Here is a 14,586-nt window from a genome sequence, read left to right as displayed (position 1 = left end):
CGGCATTTAGGGTGTCTCTAGACCTTCCTCTTCAGAATGGCACACTTATATTTAAGTTTACGCGCTGTCAATCACCGATTGACCACTCTACCGGTCCAAAAACTGCCTGCTATCGCGGCTTCGCTCGCAGCCTCTATAACAGAATGTGGAGAGTTGCTCTCGGCGCCTCAGTCCCAGAAGGCTGGCAAGTCAGACTCAGATCATTCGGTTCAGGTACACAAGCTGGTAACCAGGATTTCGAGTCTTCTGCAGGATAGATCGTTTGAGGGCCGGTGGGCTGCTGTCGTGCTCGTCAAGGCCTTAGTGGAAGCTGGACAATGGGAAATTATTCGTGGAAGTGAGCCGTTTGTTCGCGGGCTTATGAGCATTTTGAGTGTGAGAATATCAAATCATACACCTGCGTTCAAGTAGATTGCTAATTGTTGTTCAAACAGAAATCTGACCCTGCCTCTACTAAGACCATGGCCGTCATCACCTTGACGCGGATCTTCCATCTTACGTACCAATATCCTACCCTTGTTCGCGAAATAACGACGCCATCGCTTCCCGGATTCATTACAACTACCTTAAACCTCATCTCTGTCAAGCCGACATCTGAGCCTACCCGAAGCTTGAAACCCAATACCCCATTCTTGGAGGTTGTTCTTCGCTCCTATGCGGAACTCATTGCCCGGCACCCTACCATCTTCCGCCCGTTCACTGCACAGATCCACAGTCTGCTTCAAACCATAGTTGGCTCAACCTCAGCATTATATTCCCGGTCAGTGGTAGATGTCGCGGAGCAACTCTTTATTGCTCTTCACCATTGTGCCCCGAAGAATACTGGAGGGGAAGAGTGGAAGAGTGCTTGCCGCATGACAATCAATTCAATACATGCTACTGGGAATCATGTGTTGAGGGCAATTGTGGAACAGTGGGAATCTGTGGATCCGGCATTACGACAGCAATTAAGCCATCCCATTGACTATGCACTCGAGGTGGGAAGTCACAAAACTGACGCACTAGGACTTACCGGCTGGCAAGGGCTGGATGCGGGGGTCGAAAGACTTCTTGCCCTATTGAGGATGCTTTCCACTTTCCTAGCCACTGCCACCGCTTCTACCGTATCGATTCCAGTGGGTTCTATACTCGATTTGACTGCGCGCTTCATGTCTGTGGTCGTCCCATCAGACGCAGGTGATGTACAAGCCAACCGTCAAGTCAGTCGGACGGAAAGGGAAGCTCTTTTAGCGGAACTTCCTCGTATACACGTTGCTTGTATCAGGATTCTTCGTGCCTTGGTCGGCACGCTGGAAACCGCCGGTCTTTCCGTCGCTCAGACGGTCTTGGAACAAACTCTTTGGGTCTTCCGCGCGGAAAAATTCAACAAGAAGATCAGGACTTCGGTATACGATATTCTTGGTGCATTGATCAAACATGTTGGCCCGTCTATGAACAAGAAGAACGTGGCCTCTTTGACTGACATGATTCGAACCTGTTGCTTTGACATTCTGCCTCAAGTCGGAGAATATGGCACAAAAGACACCTCACCAGCTGCAAATGGAAAGTCTAAGGCGAACTCAGCTGCTGTCAATGCAGACTTCTTCTTGAACCCCAGCCTCAAGCAAGGTCGCGGAACGAACGCGACGACTAGACCACCAAGGCTCGTTCGAACCGCCTCCAAGCTCCTTCAAATTGTTCTCAGCCACATCGCACTGGAATTCCTCGCGCCCCCAATCCGCGCAGAGATCGACCGCACCATCATAATGACCTCCGACAAGGACGCCATGTACGCCAGCGTTCTCAACCCCCACCCAGCCGTGAAAGGACGCGGAGCAACTATTAGCATCATTCCTTTCCTAGCCAGGAGCTACGCATCTGACATGAACATGGAAGCACTCATTCGACCCCGGCTGCCTGTTTTGGCGCCTTCAAGTTATACCGGCCACTACGTCAATATTGAGGAAGACGATGACGAAGAAATGGAACATGTTGCCATGCCGGAGCCCATCCAAGCAGAAGACCCCGCCGTTTTCCTGAAACCAGCCGCCACCCCTAATCTCCGAGACCTCGTGGACTCTAATGCGCCGCAGAGCTTCACTGCATCGGTAAATAAGCGCACTTACACTGAGGAAACGTCCCAGAATTCCACACCTTCCGCCAGTTTCCCGGTAATGGTAGACAACCTTCAACCCAAGAAGGCAAGGTTTGACAGCAGTGTATCAACGCCGCCAGCTACAACCCTATCTCAACCGTCTTCTTTCACAGGAACCCTTACCCCTGCAGCTGCACCATTATCCTCAGTTCAACCTGCCACAACCCTGGCAGGTACAACCATGGAAACGTCAACAGTCGGCGATAGCGTCACTACTAGCACAACTTCCGTCATGGTGGAGCAGTCAACTACAGTTCCTAGAGTCGAAGCGGTAGCACTGCCGGAGGAGGCAGATAGTGACGAAGAGATGCCAACTTTGAACATCGAGCCGGATACAGACGAAGAGGATGAGGAGTAATTAAAGAGACCAAGACGCTAAATTTGATTCAAGATATACACAGACCAACATAGTCTGGAGTGGACACCATATAAAAGCGCATTAGTGATCTGAATGGTAATTGCGAGAATATATATCTTGGTTGCCAGCTTGCATCTTGAATTCGGTTATTACCAGAAGCCAACTTATATAAGTCCGGCCTCATATCCAACAACGATGTCTATACAAGAGTGGCTTTTCCTGCGCAGGTGCTCTGTTTATTCTACTCTATTTCTAATTGGCTGAATGCCCGGCTTTATCATGCAAAAGAGAGGCGAAAAGTCCAACTACCCTACATAACCCGCACGCCACTCCCCCAAAATGTCCCGTCATCATGGTACTTAAACCAAGGCGCCCTCCAACAAAGCCAACCCTGGCCCATCAGCCCCCGAAGTAGACTAAATGGCAATGGCTCCGTTAACCACATCCCGCCATTTGCAAAATCATCCGCAATCCGATATCCCGAGAAGAAAAGCCACCCTAGCACAAAAGCTACATTGCCGGTTCGTCGCAGCCAGCGCGGCGGTGCAAGGCCAGACCGCGTCAGTTGTGCTACCACAGCACGAGCCCATAAATCTTGGACAAAGACACCCACGGCTTGCAGGATGAAGAAGAGGAAGGTTCCGGTAACGGGACGGGTGTTCTCGCCGAGTTGCGTGTAGCTTCCGGAGCCATGAATGAGTCCGCTAATTCCAAAAGCGACAAGGGTGGTAATTATGCGTCTTACAATCCGCTGTGAGGATACTGATGCTGGGAGAAATGAGATAAACCATTTCGCCGTTGACACGAAGCCGAAGCGGAAGATTTGATGCCACCATTTACCCCAGGCACCTGCAAGCCCGTCGTCTAGAATAGCGGTGATCGGGCCGAACTGGTCGGTGTAGAGCCAGGGCGCGTCCAGAGGCGTTGCAGTTAGTGCACGAGATGCCTTGGGAAAGGCTGTGGATAAGCCCAGAAAACATATTGGATTCAGGGCCGTCACGAATAGAAGAGCGAAGTAAACGGCGGCACCAGTGACGAAAGAACGGTATGCCCGGATCAACCCTGGGAAGATTGAAAGATATTCGAGGGGAAATGGAGGTGTTGCGGATACACTGCCCAGGAAGTACGGATCCCAAATCACTACCAGCTTGAGGATGTCCAGGGCTAGATAAGCCACGAAGAAACAAGTGAACGCGGCCCGTATACGGCTCTTTGATTGAGGCCCAGCGCGTACAGCGTCTGCTGGGCTATTTTTGGGATCGAGTTGAGAAGGCAACGGGTCCAATGATGAGATTCGGAAGCTGAAATCTGGGCCACGCATATTCAGCACCAGAGCGAGTACCCAACCGAGTCGGTGCTTGAACGATCGAGGGTATGGCTGCCACACTAAAGTGTACGCATCCCTCTGTACCTCGTCCTGTCCGTACTTCTTGCTGCTCGTGTGCCCATTCTGCTTTCCGACAGGACTCTTTTCTTTGATAGACCGTACTCTTTCAATCCTTCGGAAATCACGCTCGGCATTGTTAAAGAAAAGAAGGGTGGAGCTCCAAACAAGCAACCATACCATGATCAATCCAACCATATACCCATTTCCCCCCAGTAGCACACGACGATATCGTATAGTCTCAGCGCTTATGCCAAGGCTAATGACATAGAGAATCTGGCGTAAGATACTGCCCCCTCCTCTGCGACTGGGTATCAGGAGCGCACATATGAGCAAAATGACAGGGAGAAGCGCATGCCAAAGTAGTAGCGGCTTAGCATCTCCATTTCGAATGAAGGTCTCATATCGCTCGCGCGTATCGAGAACGATGCGCTCGTAGCGAGAGAAGGCGGAATCAGGATCGACCATTGACCGCAGCTAAGAGATAGCGAGTGAAAGAAAACTAGCCAACGCTGAAGAGCAGATATGACAATGCGATGGTGCAAATGAGTGAAAAACCGTCAGTGTAAGCACCCAAGTTCAATTGGACCCCTCCTTGACGCCACCGACGATATTGAAGGGGGCAAGGAGGAAAATCGAGATCGATAATGCCCCATAATCATGCTTCATAATCACCCCGCCACAACAGCGTTGCTGCTCCAGGGTGTCCACGCATTCAAATGACTTGGGCAGGCCTAGTTCCAGCTGTTAGCGTCCATATCAGAAATCAAATATAGACGCTTTGTACCTTCGTTCGCATTTTGGGAGCATACAGACTGCTGGAGGTATATTTGTGAGCAATCGCCGGCCAACCTCAACACACCGACGCTGTTGTCCAAACAAGTCAATGGCCACGCTAGTGATGAACCAGAGAGAAAATCATCGTGAAGACTGTCCACCATTCCTAAATATGTGCTGCTCTTAAAGTTTGACAAGAAATCTATTTCGCGGACAGTCAGGATTGTTCCTTTATAGAACTATGCTTAAAACCTATCTTTCAATAATATGGCAAGATGGCCGAGCGGTCTAAGGCGCCAGACTCAAGAAAGCGATTTTCTTACCTGAACAAGGTTTCTGGTCTTCGAAAGAGGGCGTGGGTTCAAATCCCACTCTTGTCAAAACTTTTTTTTTTTTTTTACTCTCTCTCCAGACCCGGCTGGTATATTTTGATAAGATTGCAGTTAACGCGCTCCCCAACCAAGCTGGAGGTTCCTCTTCAACCAAAGATTATGGAATCCCGATCGACAAAAAGATCTATACACCTCGTCGACTACGCTCCCGGCGAAGTTCACGAAGGGGCTCCGGCTCCGCCGCCGAAGTACCCGCGTATAGCTGGGCAGCGTTTTGGCCAGGACACCACATTTATTCCCCTCAGCCAGGCATCGCAAGTCTCGCTCCAGGAAGACGAGGACGATGCTGCCGCCGCAGATCTCCTCCAAGACAATCAAGTAGTCGATGATTTTTCAGATACTACACAGCTTCATTACGGAGATTTGAATACTAAGATAGTTGGGGTCCGCTATTACAGGGGAACAGCCACCATTGGGGAACATGTTGTTCTGAAGAGAGAGCCGCATAATCAATACGATCGGAATGCAATCCGCGTCGATAACGTTATGGGAACTCAAATTGGTCATATTCCTCGGAATATGGCTGCAAAGCTAGCAACTTACATGGTAAGCTCGATAGTCTCTCGAGCTTATCCGTCTTTAAGCTGACCTACTATAGGATAACAGGCTGTTGGTTGTTGAGGGTGTCCTGACTGGAGTCATTGGCGCTTTTGATTGCCCAATTGTCCTGAAGCTGTATGGCCCAAGTGACCTAGAACGAAGAGAAGCGTTGAAACAGAGAATGGTGCAGGATAAGCTGCCACTCAACCATCTCAAAAAGGCCGAGCGTGATGAAAAGAAAGTACAGAAAGAGCGGGAAAAAGCTGTGAAAGAAGCTGCCAAGAGAGCGCGTAAGGGGCAATTGCTGGAAGCTGCGACTAATCTGGGCTATTCCAATCTTTCCCAACCGTTCGGGGAAGGGATCATTACGGAAGAGAGCCTGGATGAGCTCATCAACCAAAGCAGTACATTCAATCCCCGCGAGATCAATCGTGTGACTGAGAGTTTTGGGTTGAAGGAGTCGGACTTGGAGAACATGCCCATGGTTGAAAGTCCCTCTTCTCTCTCCACCACTCTTCTTCCCTACCAGCGTCAAGGCCTGGCATGGATGATTAGCAAGGAGAACCCGGGACTACCGACGAGCGACAACGATGTGGTACAGCTATGGAAAAAAGAAGGCAACAAGTTCACCAATATCGCGACGAATTTCTCTACGACTGCTCCACCATCGCTTGCTAGCGGTGGTATCCTGGCTGACGATATGGGCTTGGGCAAGACAATTCAGATTATTTCTCTGATACTATCGAACTCGCAGCCAAAGACGAAAGAATCTTCCAAGGCTACTTTGATCATATCGCCCGTAGGTATAATGAGCAACTGGAGAAACCAGATCCAAGAACATACCAACCCGGAGCAAGCACCGCGTGTGCTAATCTACCACGGTCCTGGAAGGAAGGAGGATGCGAATCTAGACCACTACGACGTTGTGGTCACTAGCTACGGCACCCTTGCGACGGAATACAAGACGGAGAGCAAAGCCACGCCCCAAAAGGGTTTATTCTCAGTCAAGTGGCGGCGTGTCGTGCTCGATGAAGGGCATACAATCCGCAACCCACGATCAAAAGGTTTCTCCGCGGCCTGTGCTTTGCGAGCTGACTCCCGCTGGGCATTGACAGGGACGCCTATAGTAAACACTTTGAAAGACCTTTACTCCCAGATTCGCTTCCTAGGACTCACTGGGGGCCTCGAAGATTTTGCTGTCTTCAACAGCGTCCTTATTCGACCCCTCATGTCTGACGATCCCGACTCCCGTCTACTGCTCCAGGCCCTCATGAGCACCATATGCCTGCGTCGCAGAAAGGACATGGGATTCGTGAACTTACGTCTGCCAACTCTAACGTCTCGTGTTCTGCGCATAAAGTTCCATCCTCATGAGAAAGAGAAATACGACATGTTCCAGTATGCATCCACACAGGCATATCCATGCTCAACTATACTAACACCAAACTAGATCAGAAGCCAAAGGCATGCTCCTCGACTTCAAATCCAATAATAAAACCGGCACCACCTACTCCCACCTCCTCGAAGTCATCCTCCGTCTCCGCCAGGTTTGCAACCACTGGGCCCTAGCCAAAAACCGCCTCGACAAGCTTGCTGCTATTTTAGACAAACATCAGACCGTTCCACTCACCCCTGACAATATTAAAGCCCTCCAGGACATGCTCCAGATTCGTATTGAGAGCCAGGAAATCTGTCCCATCTGCCTGGATATTCTCGAAACACCTGTCATAACCGCCTGCGCTCACGCCTTCGACCACGACTGCATCGAACAGGTCATTGTCCGCCAACATAAGTGTCCCATTTGCCGCGCCGAAATCGAAAATAAATCAAGTCTTGTCGCGCCAGCCGCAGACTTGGGCGAGAATACAGACGACGTGTCAGCAGACCCGGACAACCCCAGCAGCAAGATTGAAGCCCTGATCAAGATCTTAACGGCGCATGGCCAGGTAGAGGCCACAAAGACCGTTATATTTAGCCAATGGACATCCTTCCTGACTCTCGTTGAGCCGCACCTTCAAAATGCCGGGATCCAGTTCGCCCGCATCGACGGTAAAATGACATCGATAGCCCGCGACCGCTCAATGCGCCGCTTCTCCACAGACCCCAAGTGCACTGTGCTCCTCGCTAGTTTGAGCGTCTGCAGCGTTGGTCTGAACCTGGTTGCCGCTAATCAGGCTATCCTTGCGGATAGCTGGTGGGCCCCTGCAATCGAGGACCAGGCTGTTGATCGTGTTTACCGGCTTGGGCAGACACGCGAGACTACAGTATGGAGGCTTGTCATGGAAGACAGTATCGAGGATCGAGTGCTGGCGATCCAGGAGCAGAAGAGAAAGTTGATGCTCGCTGCCTTCCGGGAGAAGGCGAGCAAGAAGGTTGATGATCGAGCGACACGTGTGGCAGATCTGGAGAAGCTCTTAACGTGAAGCGCAAATACGCAGCTTCTTTATTCTTTTTTTATTTCCTTCCTACTCCTGTGTGTTTACGCTTCTTCTGTGAGTGGATTTATTATGTAGAACCCCTGTTGTCTGCGTTCGTCTATGGACACATATTCTACTTGTTTCAACACGTCTACTTATGGGCTACATACCTTATCTTCTACGTTCATCAGTCTCGGGCTATTTTGGAGAAGATGGAATCAACAAGGTTCAATCAGTTTGTATTATACTCAACCTCGCATAAGCATTGGTATTTTGTGCAACCGAGTTCATATAATCCATCAGTTTCATGTCTGGGTATCTTGTCCAATGTAGAAAACGCCGGCGCAATGCCAGTAGGGTAAATTACATCGATTCCCCGCTAGAACCGGGCAGAAAAAATGATCAAAAAGCGAAAAAAAAATTTGCAGCGGCACAGCTTTGTGACATCGTACATCATAAGACGCATGTAAAATATTTTACAGGGTTGAATAGTTCAATAGCTGGAACAGAGTAGAATGTATTAAGAGAATAACCGAGAACCTCCTGTCAGCTTGCAGTTTTTAGGATCAGTTTGACTGCTGCTTGCATGGGCCTGCTGGTCGTTTGCCTCCCAAATCTGAAGCGGTCTGGGGATAGGTCATGGCTGCTCAGATGCAGGAGCTTGGGGTGTAGACTCTTTAGGTTGAAGCGGCATTGATTGACTTCTTGGTGAAAATCCCTGCTCGGCGCCTGGTTTAGGGGGGTTAAATATAGGAGAGATTCGTCTTAGCGGTTCAGACCCGACCTTATCCGAAAATGTCTGCCTACGGTGAATCGCAGTCCGAAGCACTGCTTGAGCACCCGCAAGGCCTGGAGTTCTCGTCGCGGACGACGCTGACTGGTGTGTCGCTTTAATGGAAGGTTTTCTCGTGGAGGCCATGATAAGCTGTTGACATTTTTGGACTTTACCATTTGGCGACTGACTATGCGACGGTTGCGAGAGGGTTTGAGGCTTCCCTTGCCCATTAACCAGGGTTGTTTCATCAGGCGCAGGGCTACAGAGACCAGACACCTGCATGTTTGCTAAAAAGGGGGATGCCCTGCCGAAATTTGAATCCGCGACTGCGACATGTGCGGAAATTATATCAGGCGCGAGAGCAGGTGGACCGGTATTATGCGCACTTTGCGGGACTGCCGGTTGGAGGGATTGCTGGACTGCATGATTTACGCTAGCAGTGGGTGGTGCGCCGTTAGGTGGATTCTGCCGTTGTGATTGATAAGCATTAGGGCCGACTGGGACTGGGATTAGAGAAGCGGGTTGAGCTCGATAAGGCTCTTCTTGCATCTGCTTGAGTTGTCTTTCAGCCACTCTTTTGGCATACGCAGCTGGGTCAGTTCGGCGGAGGGTTTCGTCGTCGAACGCCTCCTGCACAGTCCTCTTTTCTTCTTCAGTAAGCTTGTCATCATCCTCAACAAGGAATGTCTGCGTAAGCTTGATATCGCGGATTAACTTATTTTCTGCGCCTTTCTTCTCGTCCTCCCGAAGGATCTTGTCCAGAACAGCTTTGTCTTTGCCGATATGCTCTGAAACATCCTGTTGAGCGACAGGTCTCGCAGGGAAGATATAATCGCCGGGTTTCTTGTGCGCAGATCGAATAGGGTTTCTCTTATCCACAACGCGAACAGCGAGCTGCGTCTTGTAAGTCGCCTTTTCGTGGATGATCTCTTGAAAAGTCCCGCCGGCTATGAATCTGTAGACAAACACAGGCTTTTGCTGCCCTAGGCGGTACGCACGTCCAATTGCCTGCTCTTCCCAGATTGGACTGAAGGAGAAGTCAAAGATGATAACGCGATTCGCGCCCGTAATATTCAGGCCGAGTCCTCCTGCTCTAGTCGAAATAAGGTATACCTGCTTTTCGCCCTGATTGAACTTTTTTGTAGCTGCTTGCCTGGTAGCAGCCGGCGTCTGACCATCTAGTCGTGAGTACTGTCGATTGGTGACCTTCAATAAACGTTCTAAGTAGTCAAGTGTGTGTAGACTTTGTGAAAAGACAAGAACTTTATCACCAGCCCTGATAGATTCATCAATGATCCTCTTCGTTATTACCGCGCGAACTGAAAGCTCCACAGCCTTCAGATCATGGACGTTAGCAAAAATACGGAGCTGTTCGGCTACAAGCTCCTCCAGGTTTCGGATTCCAGCATTTTCAATGAATCCATCGCCTAACCGATCTGGAGATATTGCCTGGTCAACGTCGCTCGTCTTTCTGGTATCATTCGTTTTTTTTGAGGAACCCTGGGCCTGACTGACTAGTTTATCCTGGAAACATGCTGGGTGATTGCAGCATAATCCCAGAATAGATAGCCACGACCATAACTGTGTCTGTGTGACCTCATCCATTCGTCCTTGTAGAATAAACGCTGCGTACATATCATATGCCTCTTTCTGTATTTTGGTGAGAGGTACAGTCAGAACAAACTCGACTTTCGGCGGAAGATCTCCCTCAAGGGCTGTGATGTCCGCACGGTTGATCTTTGGCTCCAAGATCTGCTTGAGAACCTGGAGCTTCATTAAAGATTTCCGCTTCTCTCCATAGGTACTGTCGGCATAAAGGCCTTCCTTTATAGGTTCGATATAGTTTGCCTTGAATTCAAGGAAACTTCCGAGGTAATCATAAGAAATCCAGTTGACCATAGTATAGTAGTCGCCAAGATTGTTCGCCAGAGGAGATCCAGTCAACGCAATCCGGCTTTTGGAACGAAATTGCATTGCCGCCTGAGACGTCGCGGAGTCTGGATTCTTCATTTTATGAGCTTCGTCAGCGATGATGATGCTGGGGCCCTCTAAAAGCCAATGCTTGAGGTCTTGATGCTTAGAATCTGACAGTGGCGGGCTTTTCTTAGCTGTCGCCTGGTTGAGGACCCAATTCCGGAAGATATCGAAAGATATGAGAAGAACTCCGCCCTTCTCATACCACATAGATACCTCGGCCAGGCGCACATCCATATTGTCTTCTGATGACACCTGTCTCACTGTGAGTAGGACATCCTGGGGCGTCCACATAACGAACTCATCACGCCAATTCTCAATTAAGGATGATGGGCAGATGACCAGCGTTCGGGCTTCAGGAAGATCATTTCTAGGGCGAAATCCTTCAGGAACCTGTTGTTGAATCCTTGGGTCTGGAGAATTGGCAGCTGCAGTTATCGTCACGAGTAGTGATATGCTTTAGCGGATCAGCAATTGAAAGACAGACAGCTCTGGATCTTCGTGATCCACAGGTAGGAACTTACACCTGCATTGTTTTCCCCAGTCCCATCGTGTGGGCCAACAGGCAGCCTTCTTGGCTCTTGTCCTCGACCAGTTCTCGCCACATGAACTGAATGCCGCTCAATTGGTGAAGTTTGACGCGTTGGCCAATGTGAGGATGTAGGTAGACGATTGGCTCTTTGAAGCTAACAGCATGACGGCTCGGGCTATCATTGCTTACCCCCATGCTTTGCAGCCTTTTCTCGAGCCTCTTTCTCTGCTTCTCTTGCCATCTCATCCGCTGTTGCGCACTTGCCTGGTGCAGCTTTGCTGATTGACTCTCCTGCACGGCCCTTTTACGCCTTTTGTGGGGTGTATCTTCAGGTACCAAATCACGGTCTGGGTCAGCTTCCGTATCGCGTTGCCACGCTTGCCAGCACTCCAGTCGATTGATAAGCTCAGAGTAGTATGTTTCAAACCCGCCATTCTTGTTATCCTCAAGCTTTTCAAGGGCTGCTTGGACACTCCTTTTCTTGATACCTTGAAGATCATGACGCGCACAGTGAAGCCATGATATGTAGAAGGAAGATATTCGCATGACTAGATGGCTCATGGAAGCCTCCATCCCCTCTACATCCCTTGAACCTTTGATTAGACATTCCAAGGCTCTGCGCGTATGGGTTTTGAGGCTCAAAAGCGGGTATTTAGGGACTTGCTCTGCCATCAAGTTTCGTTCCTTGTCGGAGAGGCTACAAACCAGCTTTGCGAGTAACCTACGACGATCTTTACGTTCTTCAATCAGCCTCCATTCTAGTGACATGATCCCACGCATGTCGTTGATATTGGGCAAAGAAAGACTTGGTCCCCGTTCTGTCTTCACCTGCACACTACTCTCCGCTGAGTCAAAGCTCGGCGGGGGAGACATCGAGGCGCCCATACCTGCTTTAATGGTGTTGCAAGATTTGGGGATGGCGACAGGATTAAGAGGAGGGGTTTTGATCATAAAATCGTCCGGTTCAGGCGTCTCTTCAGTAAGATCAATTACTTCTGGCTTCTCTTGAACTTGGTGAGCGTGAGGAGCAGAAGGAGAAAGTGAACGGCTGCTTGATTCGAAAACTCTGGGGACTTGTCCTCTTGTACTGCGTCTTTTACCAGAAACACTGATGATAGCATCGTCGGTACCAGAAGGCGAGAGACTTGCAGGCGAATTCTCAAGAAATTGACCCTGAATTATCCCGGGTGCTCCAGTATCATCCACGACGAACTCATCGTGAGAGTTGTCCTCGCTAATACTGGACTCTGAATGCAGTGATTCGTCGTCTCCAACCTTTGTTTTTGGTAAGTGCCGTCGTTTAGGAGGCGCAGAGACCTTGTCTGGGCACTTTTCCTGTTTCAGCATTGAAGAACGCCATTTCTGCTTTTGGATTTCGAATACAGTCTGCTCCAAACATTGGCATTGCGTACGCAGTTCTGCCTCTGTGCTGTATTCATTCCTGCTAATCTCATTTCTCAACTTGTGCAAGCGGAGTTCGAGTAGCGCAGTGTCCTTTGATATAGCTTTGACCTCCTGGTTAACACCAATCCTTTTTCTGGCAGCTAGCCAGAGCTTTCGAGCCTTGTACTCTTCCTTTGCCTGATAAGTTTCGAGCCACTTCGTTTCCAATTGCGAGACACAATCCCTGATAACAGAATCAACCTTTGCTGGACCAAGGTTTTTAGACTGAGGTAGCATGGACTCGCCGGCTTCCTCATATATCTCTTGCCAAGTTTCTTCGTCAAATTCGGCTTCGGAACCAGAGTCTCCATATATAGGGAGTGTATGCTCTAGACTTTCTTGGACTGGATACTTCTGCAGCAAATAGGAGAACGAGTCAGATGGTCCAAGAAATTCACTGCGAGGCCTAGCATCTTTATCCACTTCCAATCGAATTTTTAACTGCGGCCACTCATCTAATTTTTCCTTGGTTGCGTTGACTCTACCCTGCCTCGTGGTGTATAATGTGAAATGCCTGTCCTTGCTGAATTTTGCCACTGACAGGTTATATGGGATGACGGCATGATATGATGACCTGCCGTTTGTGTTTAACTTTATTGGTGACTGTTGGAAGAAATACTTCAGGCGGTTATTCACGAACGTGTGCTGGGCGGTGGGGAGTCTGGGTGATATCAGTGTGAATGTCTGATCATCATCTCCAAGTTCAGGATCATAGAAAATTTGTTCCACCGTGATGCCATCCGGTCCCATATACCAGCTTTGTACCTCACTATTACCAGACCTTTTAGGTATCGAATTGTCAGTTCTTGGTTCCACGGAGATGCATAGATCAAGCTTCCTTCTTTTGTTGCCATGTTTGTCAACCACAATTTGCTCATTATAACGGTTATGAATGTGCTCTATCCTTCCGCACGAATCTTGGAGCAAATTCTGGGACAATTCTGGAATAGGCATGTCGAACCTTGAGCTATTTTGGCGTACATCATTGACGTTATCACGTACTTCGCCAGCGACCGATGAGTCTGAAGTGACAAAAGTGGTGACTGATTTAGCCAGAGCAGGAGTATTTGGGCCGACAGGGGGCAATGGTGTTGAATATTGAGCAGTCGGTGACTGCGCACTGGTATGGAGTGGCGGTTGCGGGTGCACTGGGGACAGTGAAAACATTTCAGCAGTCTGCTCTGATATGGAAGCCTGATACTTAGGGGATAGTCTCTTGAGATAGCGAATAGCAGACATTATAAAGCTCCGGTGTCCCAGAGCTTTCAGTCCTAGGTCGTCCCGCAACGCCTCTTTCCCCACATCCTGCAAGAGCACTTCCCCCGTTATGAGATTCTTTCGAAGCGAAGCCTCGAAAGAAGCGGGCGGTCGTGGTACCGTAGAACTTGACCGTGACCATGGTGTCTCAGGATTGTGACAAAGATAAGCTACCACTTCATCGACGGTCCAGTCGAGAGGGTCACTGCTGTTGAATTGCATCATGCAAACACAGGCATTGGGAGAAGAAACACTAAATATCTAATAATTCGACAGAAAGCTCAATGATGTAGCAAAATATCCTCAGAGAAATAGATGATCATAGAGGGGAACCTGATCGTAAGGTTTTCTAGAAGCGCTAAAGAGATGAATAGCTTCAGAACGTGAACAGAAAGTAGAAAAGAGAGTTGAAATTGTGACAAGAAAAACTGAAATTCATAGATCGCTGGTGAAGCAGAACCAAGAATGTAATAAAACAAAAAGAATCCAAACTGAAATCAGCATGCAATTACTAGTCGTGTGATAATAGCCTGAAATATAAGACAAAGCGCGCCGCGCCAATTCGCGATGTAGTCTTACTGCCGGCATTACCGCTGGAAAGCG

General features: G+C 49.2%; 4 protein-coding genes across 4 annotated transcripts, besides 1 other annotated feature; 2 read left to right on the top strand and 2 right to left on the bottom strand.

The window, feature by feature from the left end:
- Window positions 1-14,586: part of a sequence feature (contig 1.37 567..75346(1)) that runs on past both edges of the window.
- On the top strand, window positions 37-2,661 carry ANIA_02258 (RIX1/PELP1 family protein; the record flags this gene model as incomplete). Its single annotated transcript, XM_654770.2, has 2 exons — window positions 37-375; window positions 435-2,661. The coding sequence occupies 2 exons, from the start codon at window positions 37-39 to the stop codon at window positions 2,490-2,492; spliced, it is 2,397 nt and encodes a 798-aa protein (XP_659862.1). The 3' UTR covers window positions 2,493-2,661.
- ANIA_02257 (wax synthase family protein) lies at window positions 2,803-4,675 on the bottom strand (the record flags this gene model as incomplete). The annotated part of the gene is made up of 2 exons (XM_654769.1): window positions 2,803-4,353; window positions 4,664-4,675. 2 exons carry the CDS (start codon window positions 4,673-4,675, stop codon window positions 2,803-2,805), a joined length of 1,563 nt encoding a protein of 520 aa, XP_659861.1.
- ANIA_02256 (DEAD/DEAH box helicase) lies at window positions 4,929-8,008 on the top strand (the record flags this gene model as incomplete). The annotated part of the gene is made up of 4 exons (XM_654768.1): window positions 4,929-5,008; window positions 5,066-5,591; window positions 5,644-6,983; window positions 7,036-8,008. 4 exons carry the CDS (start codon window positions 4,929-4,931, stop codon window positions 8,006-8,008), a joined length of 2,919 nt encoding a protein of 972 aa, XP_659860.1.
- Window positions 8,469-14,205, bottom strand: ANIA_02255 (putative SNF2 family helicase/ATPase; the record flags this gene model as incomplete). The annotated part of the gene is made up of 2 exons (XM_654767.2): window positions 8,469-11,208; window positions 11,276-14,205. The coding sequence occupies 2 exons, from the start codon at window positions 14,203-14,205 to the stop codon at window positions 8,640-8,642; spliced, it is 5,499 nt and encodes a 1,832-aa protein (XP_659859.1). The 3' UTR covers window positions 8,469-8,639.

Source organism: Aspergillus nidulans, chromosome VII (genome assembly GCF_000011425.1).
Source record: "Aspergillus nidulans FGSC A4 chromosome VII".
In the NCBI taxonomy this organism is placed as follows: Eukaryota; Fungi; Ascomycota; class Eurotiomycetes; order Eurotiales; family Aspergillaceae; genus Aspergillus; species Aspergillus nidulans.
This window is presented reverse-complemented; position numbering and strand designations above follow the sequence as displayed.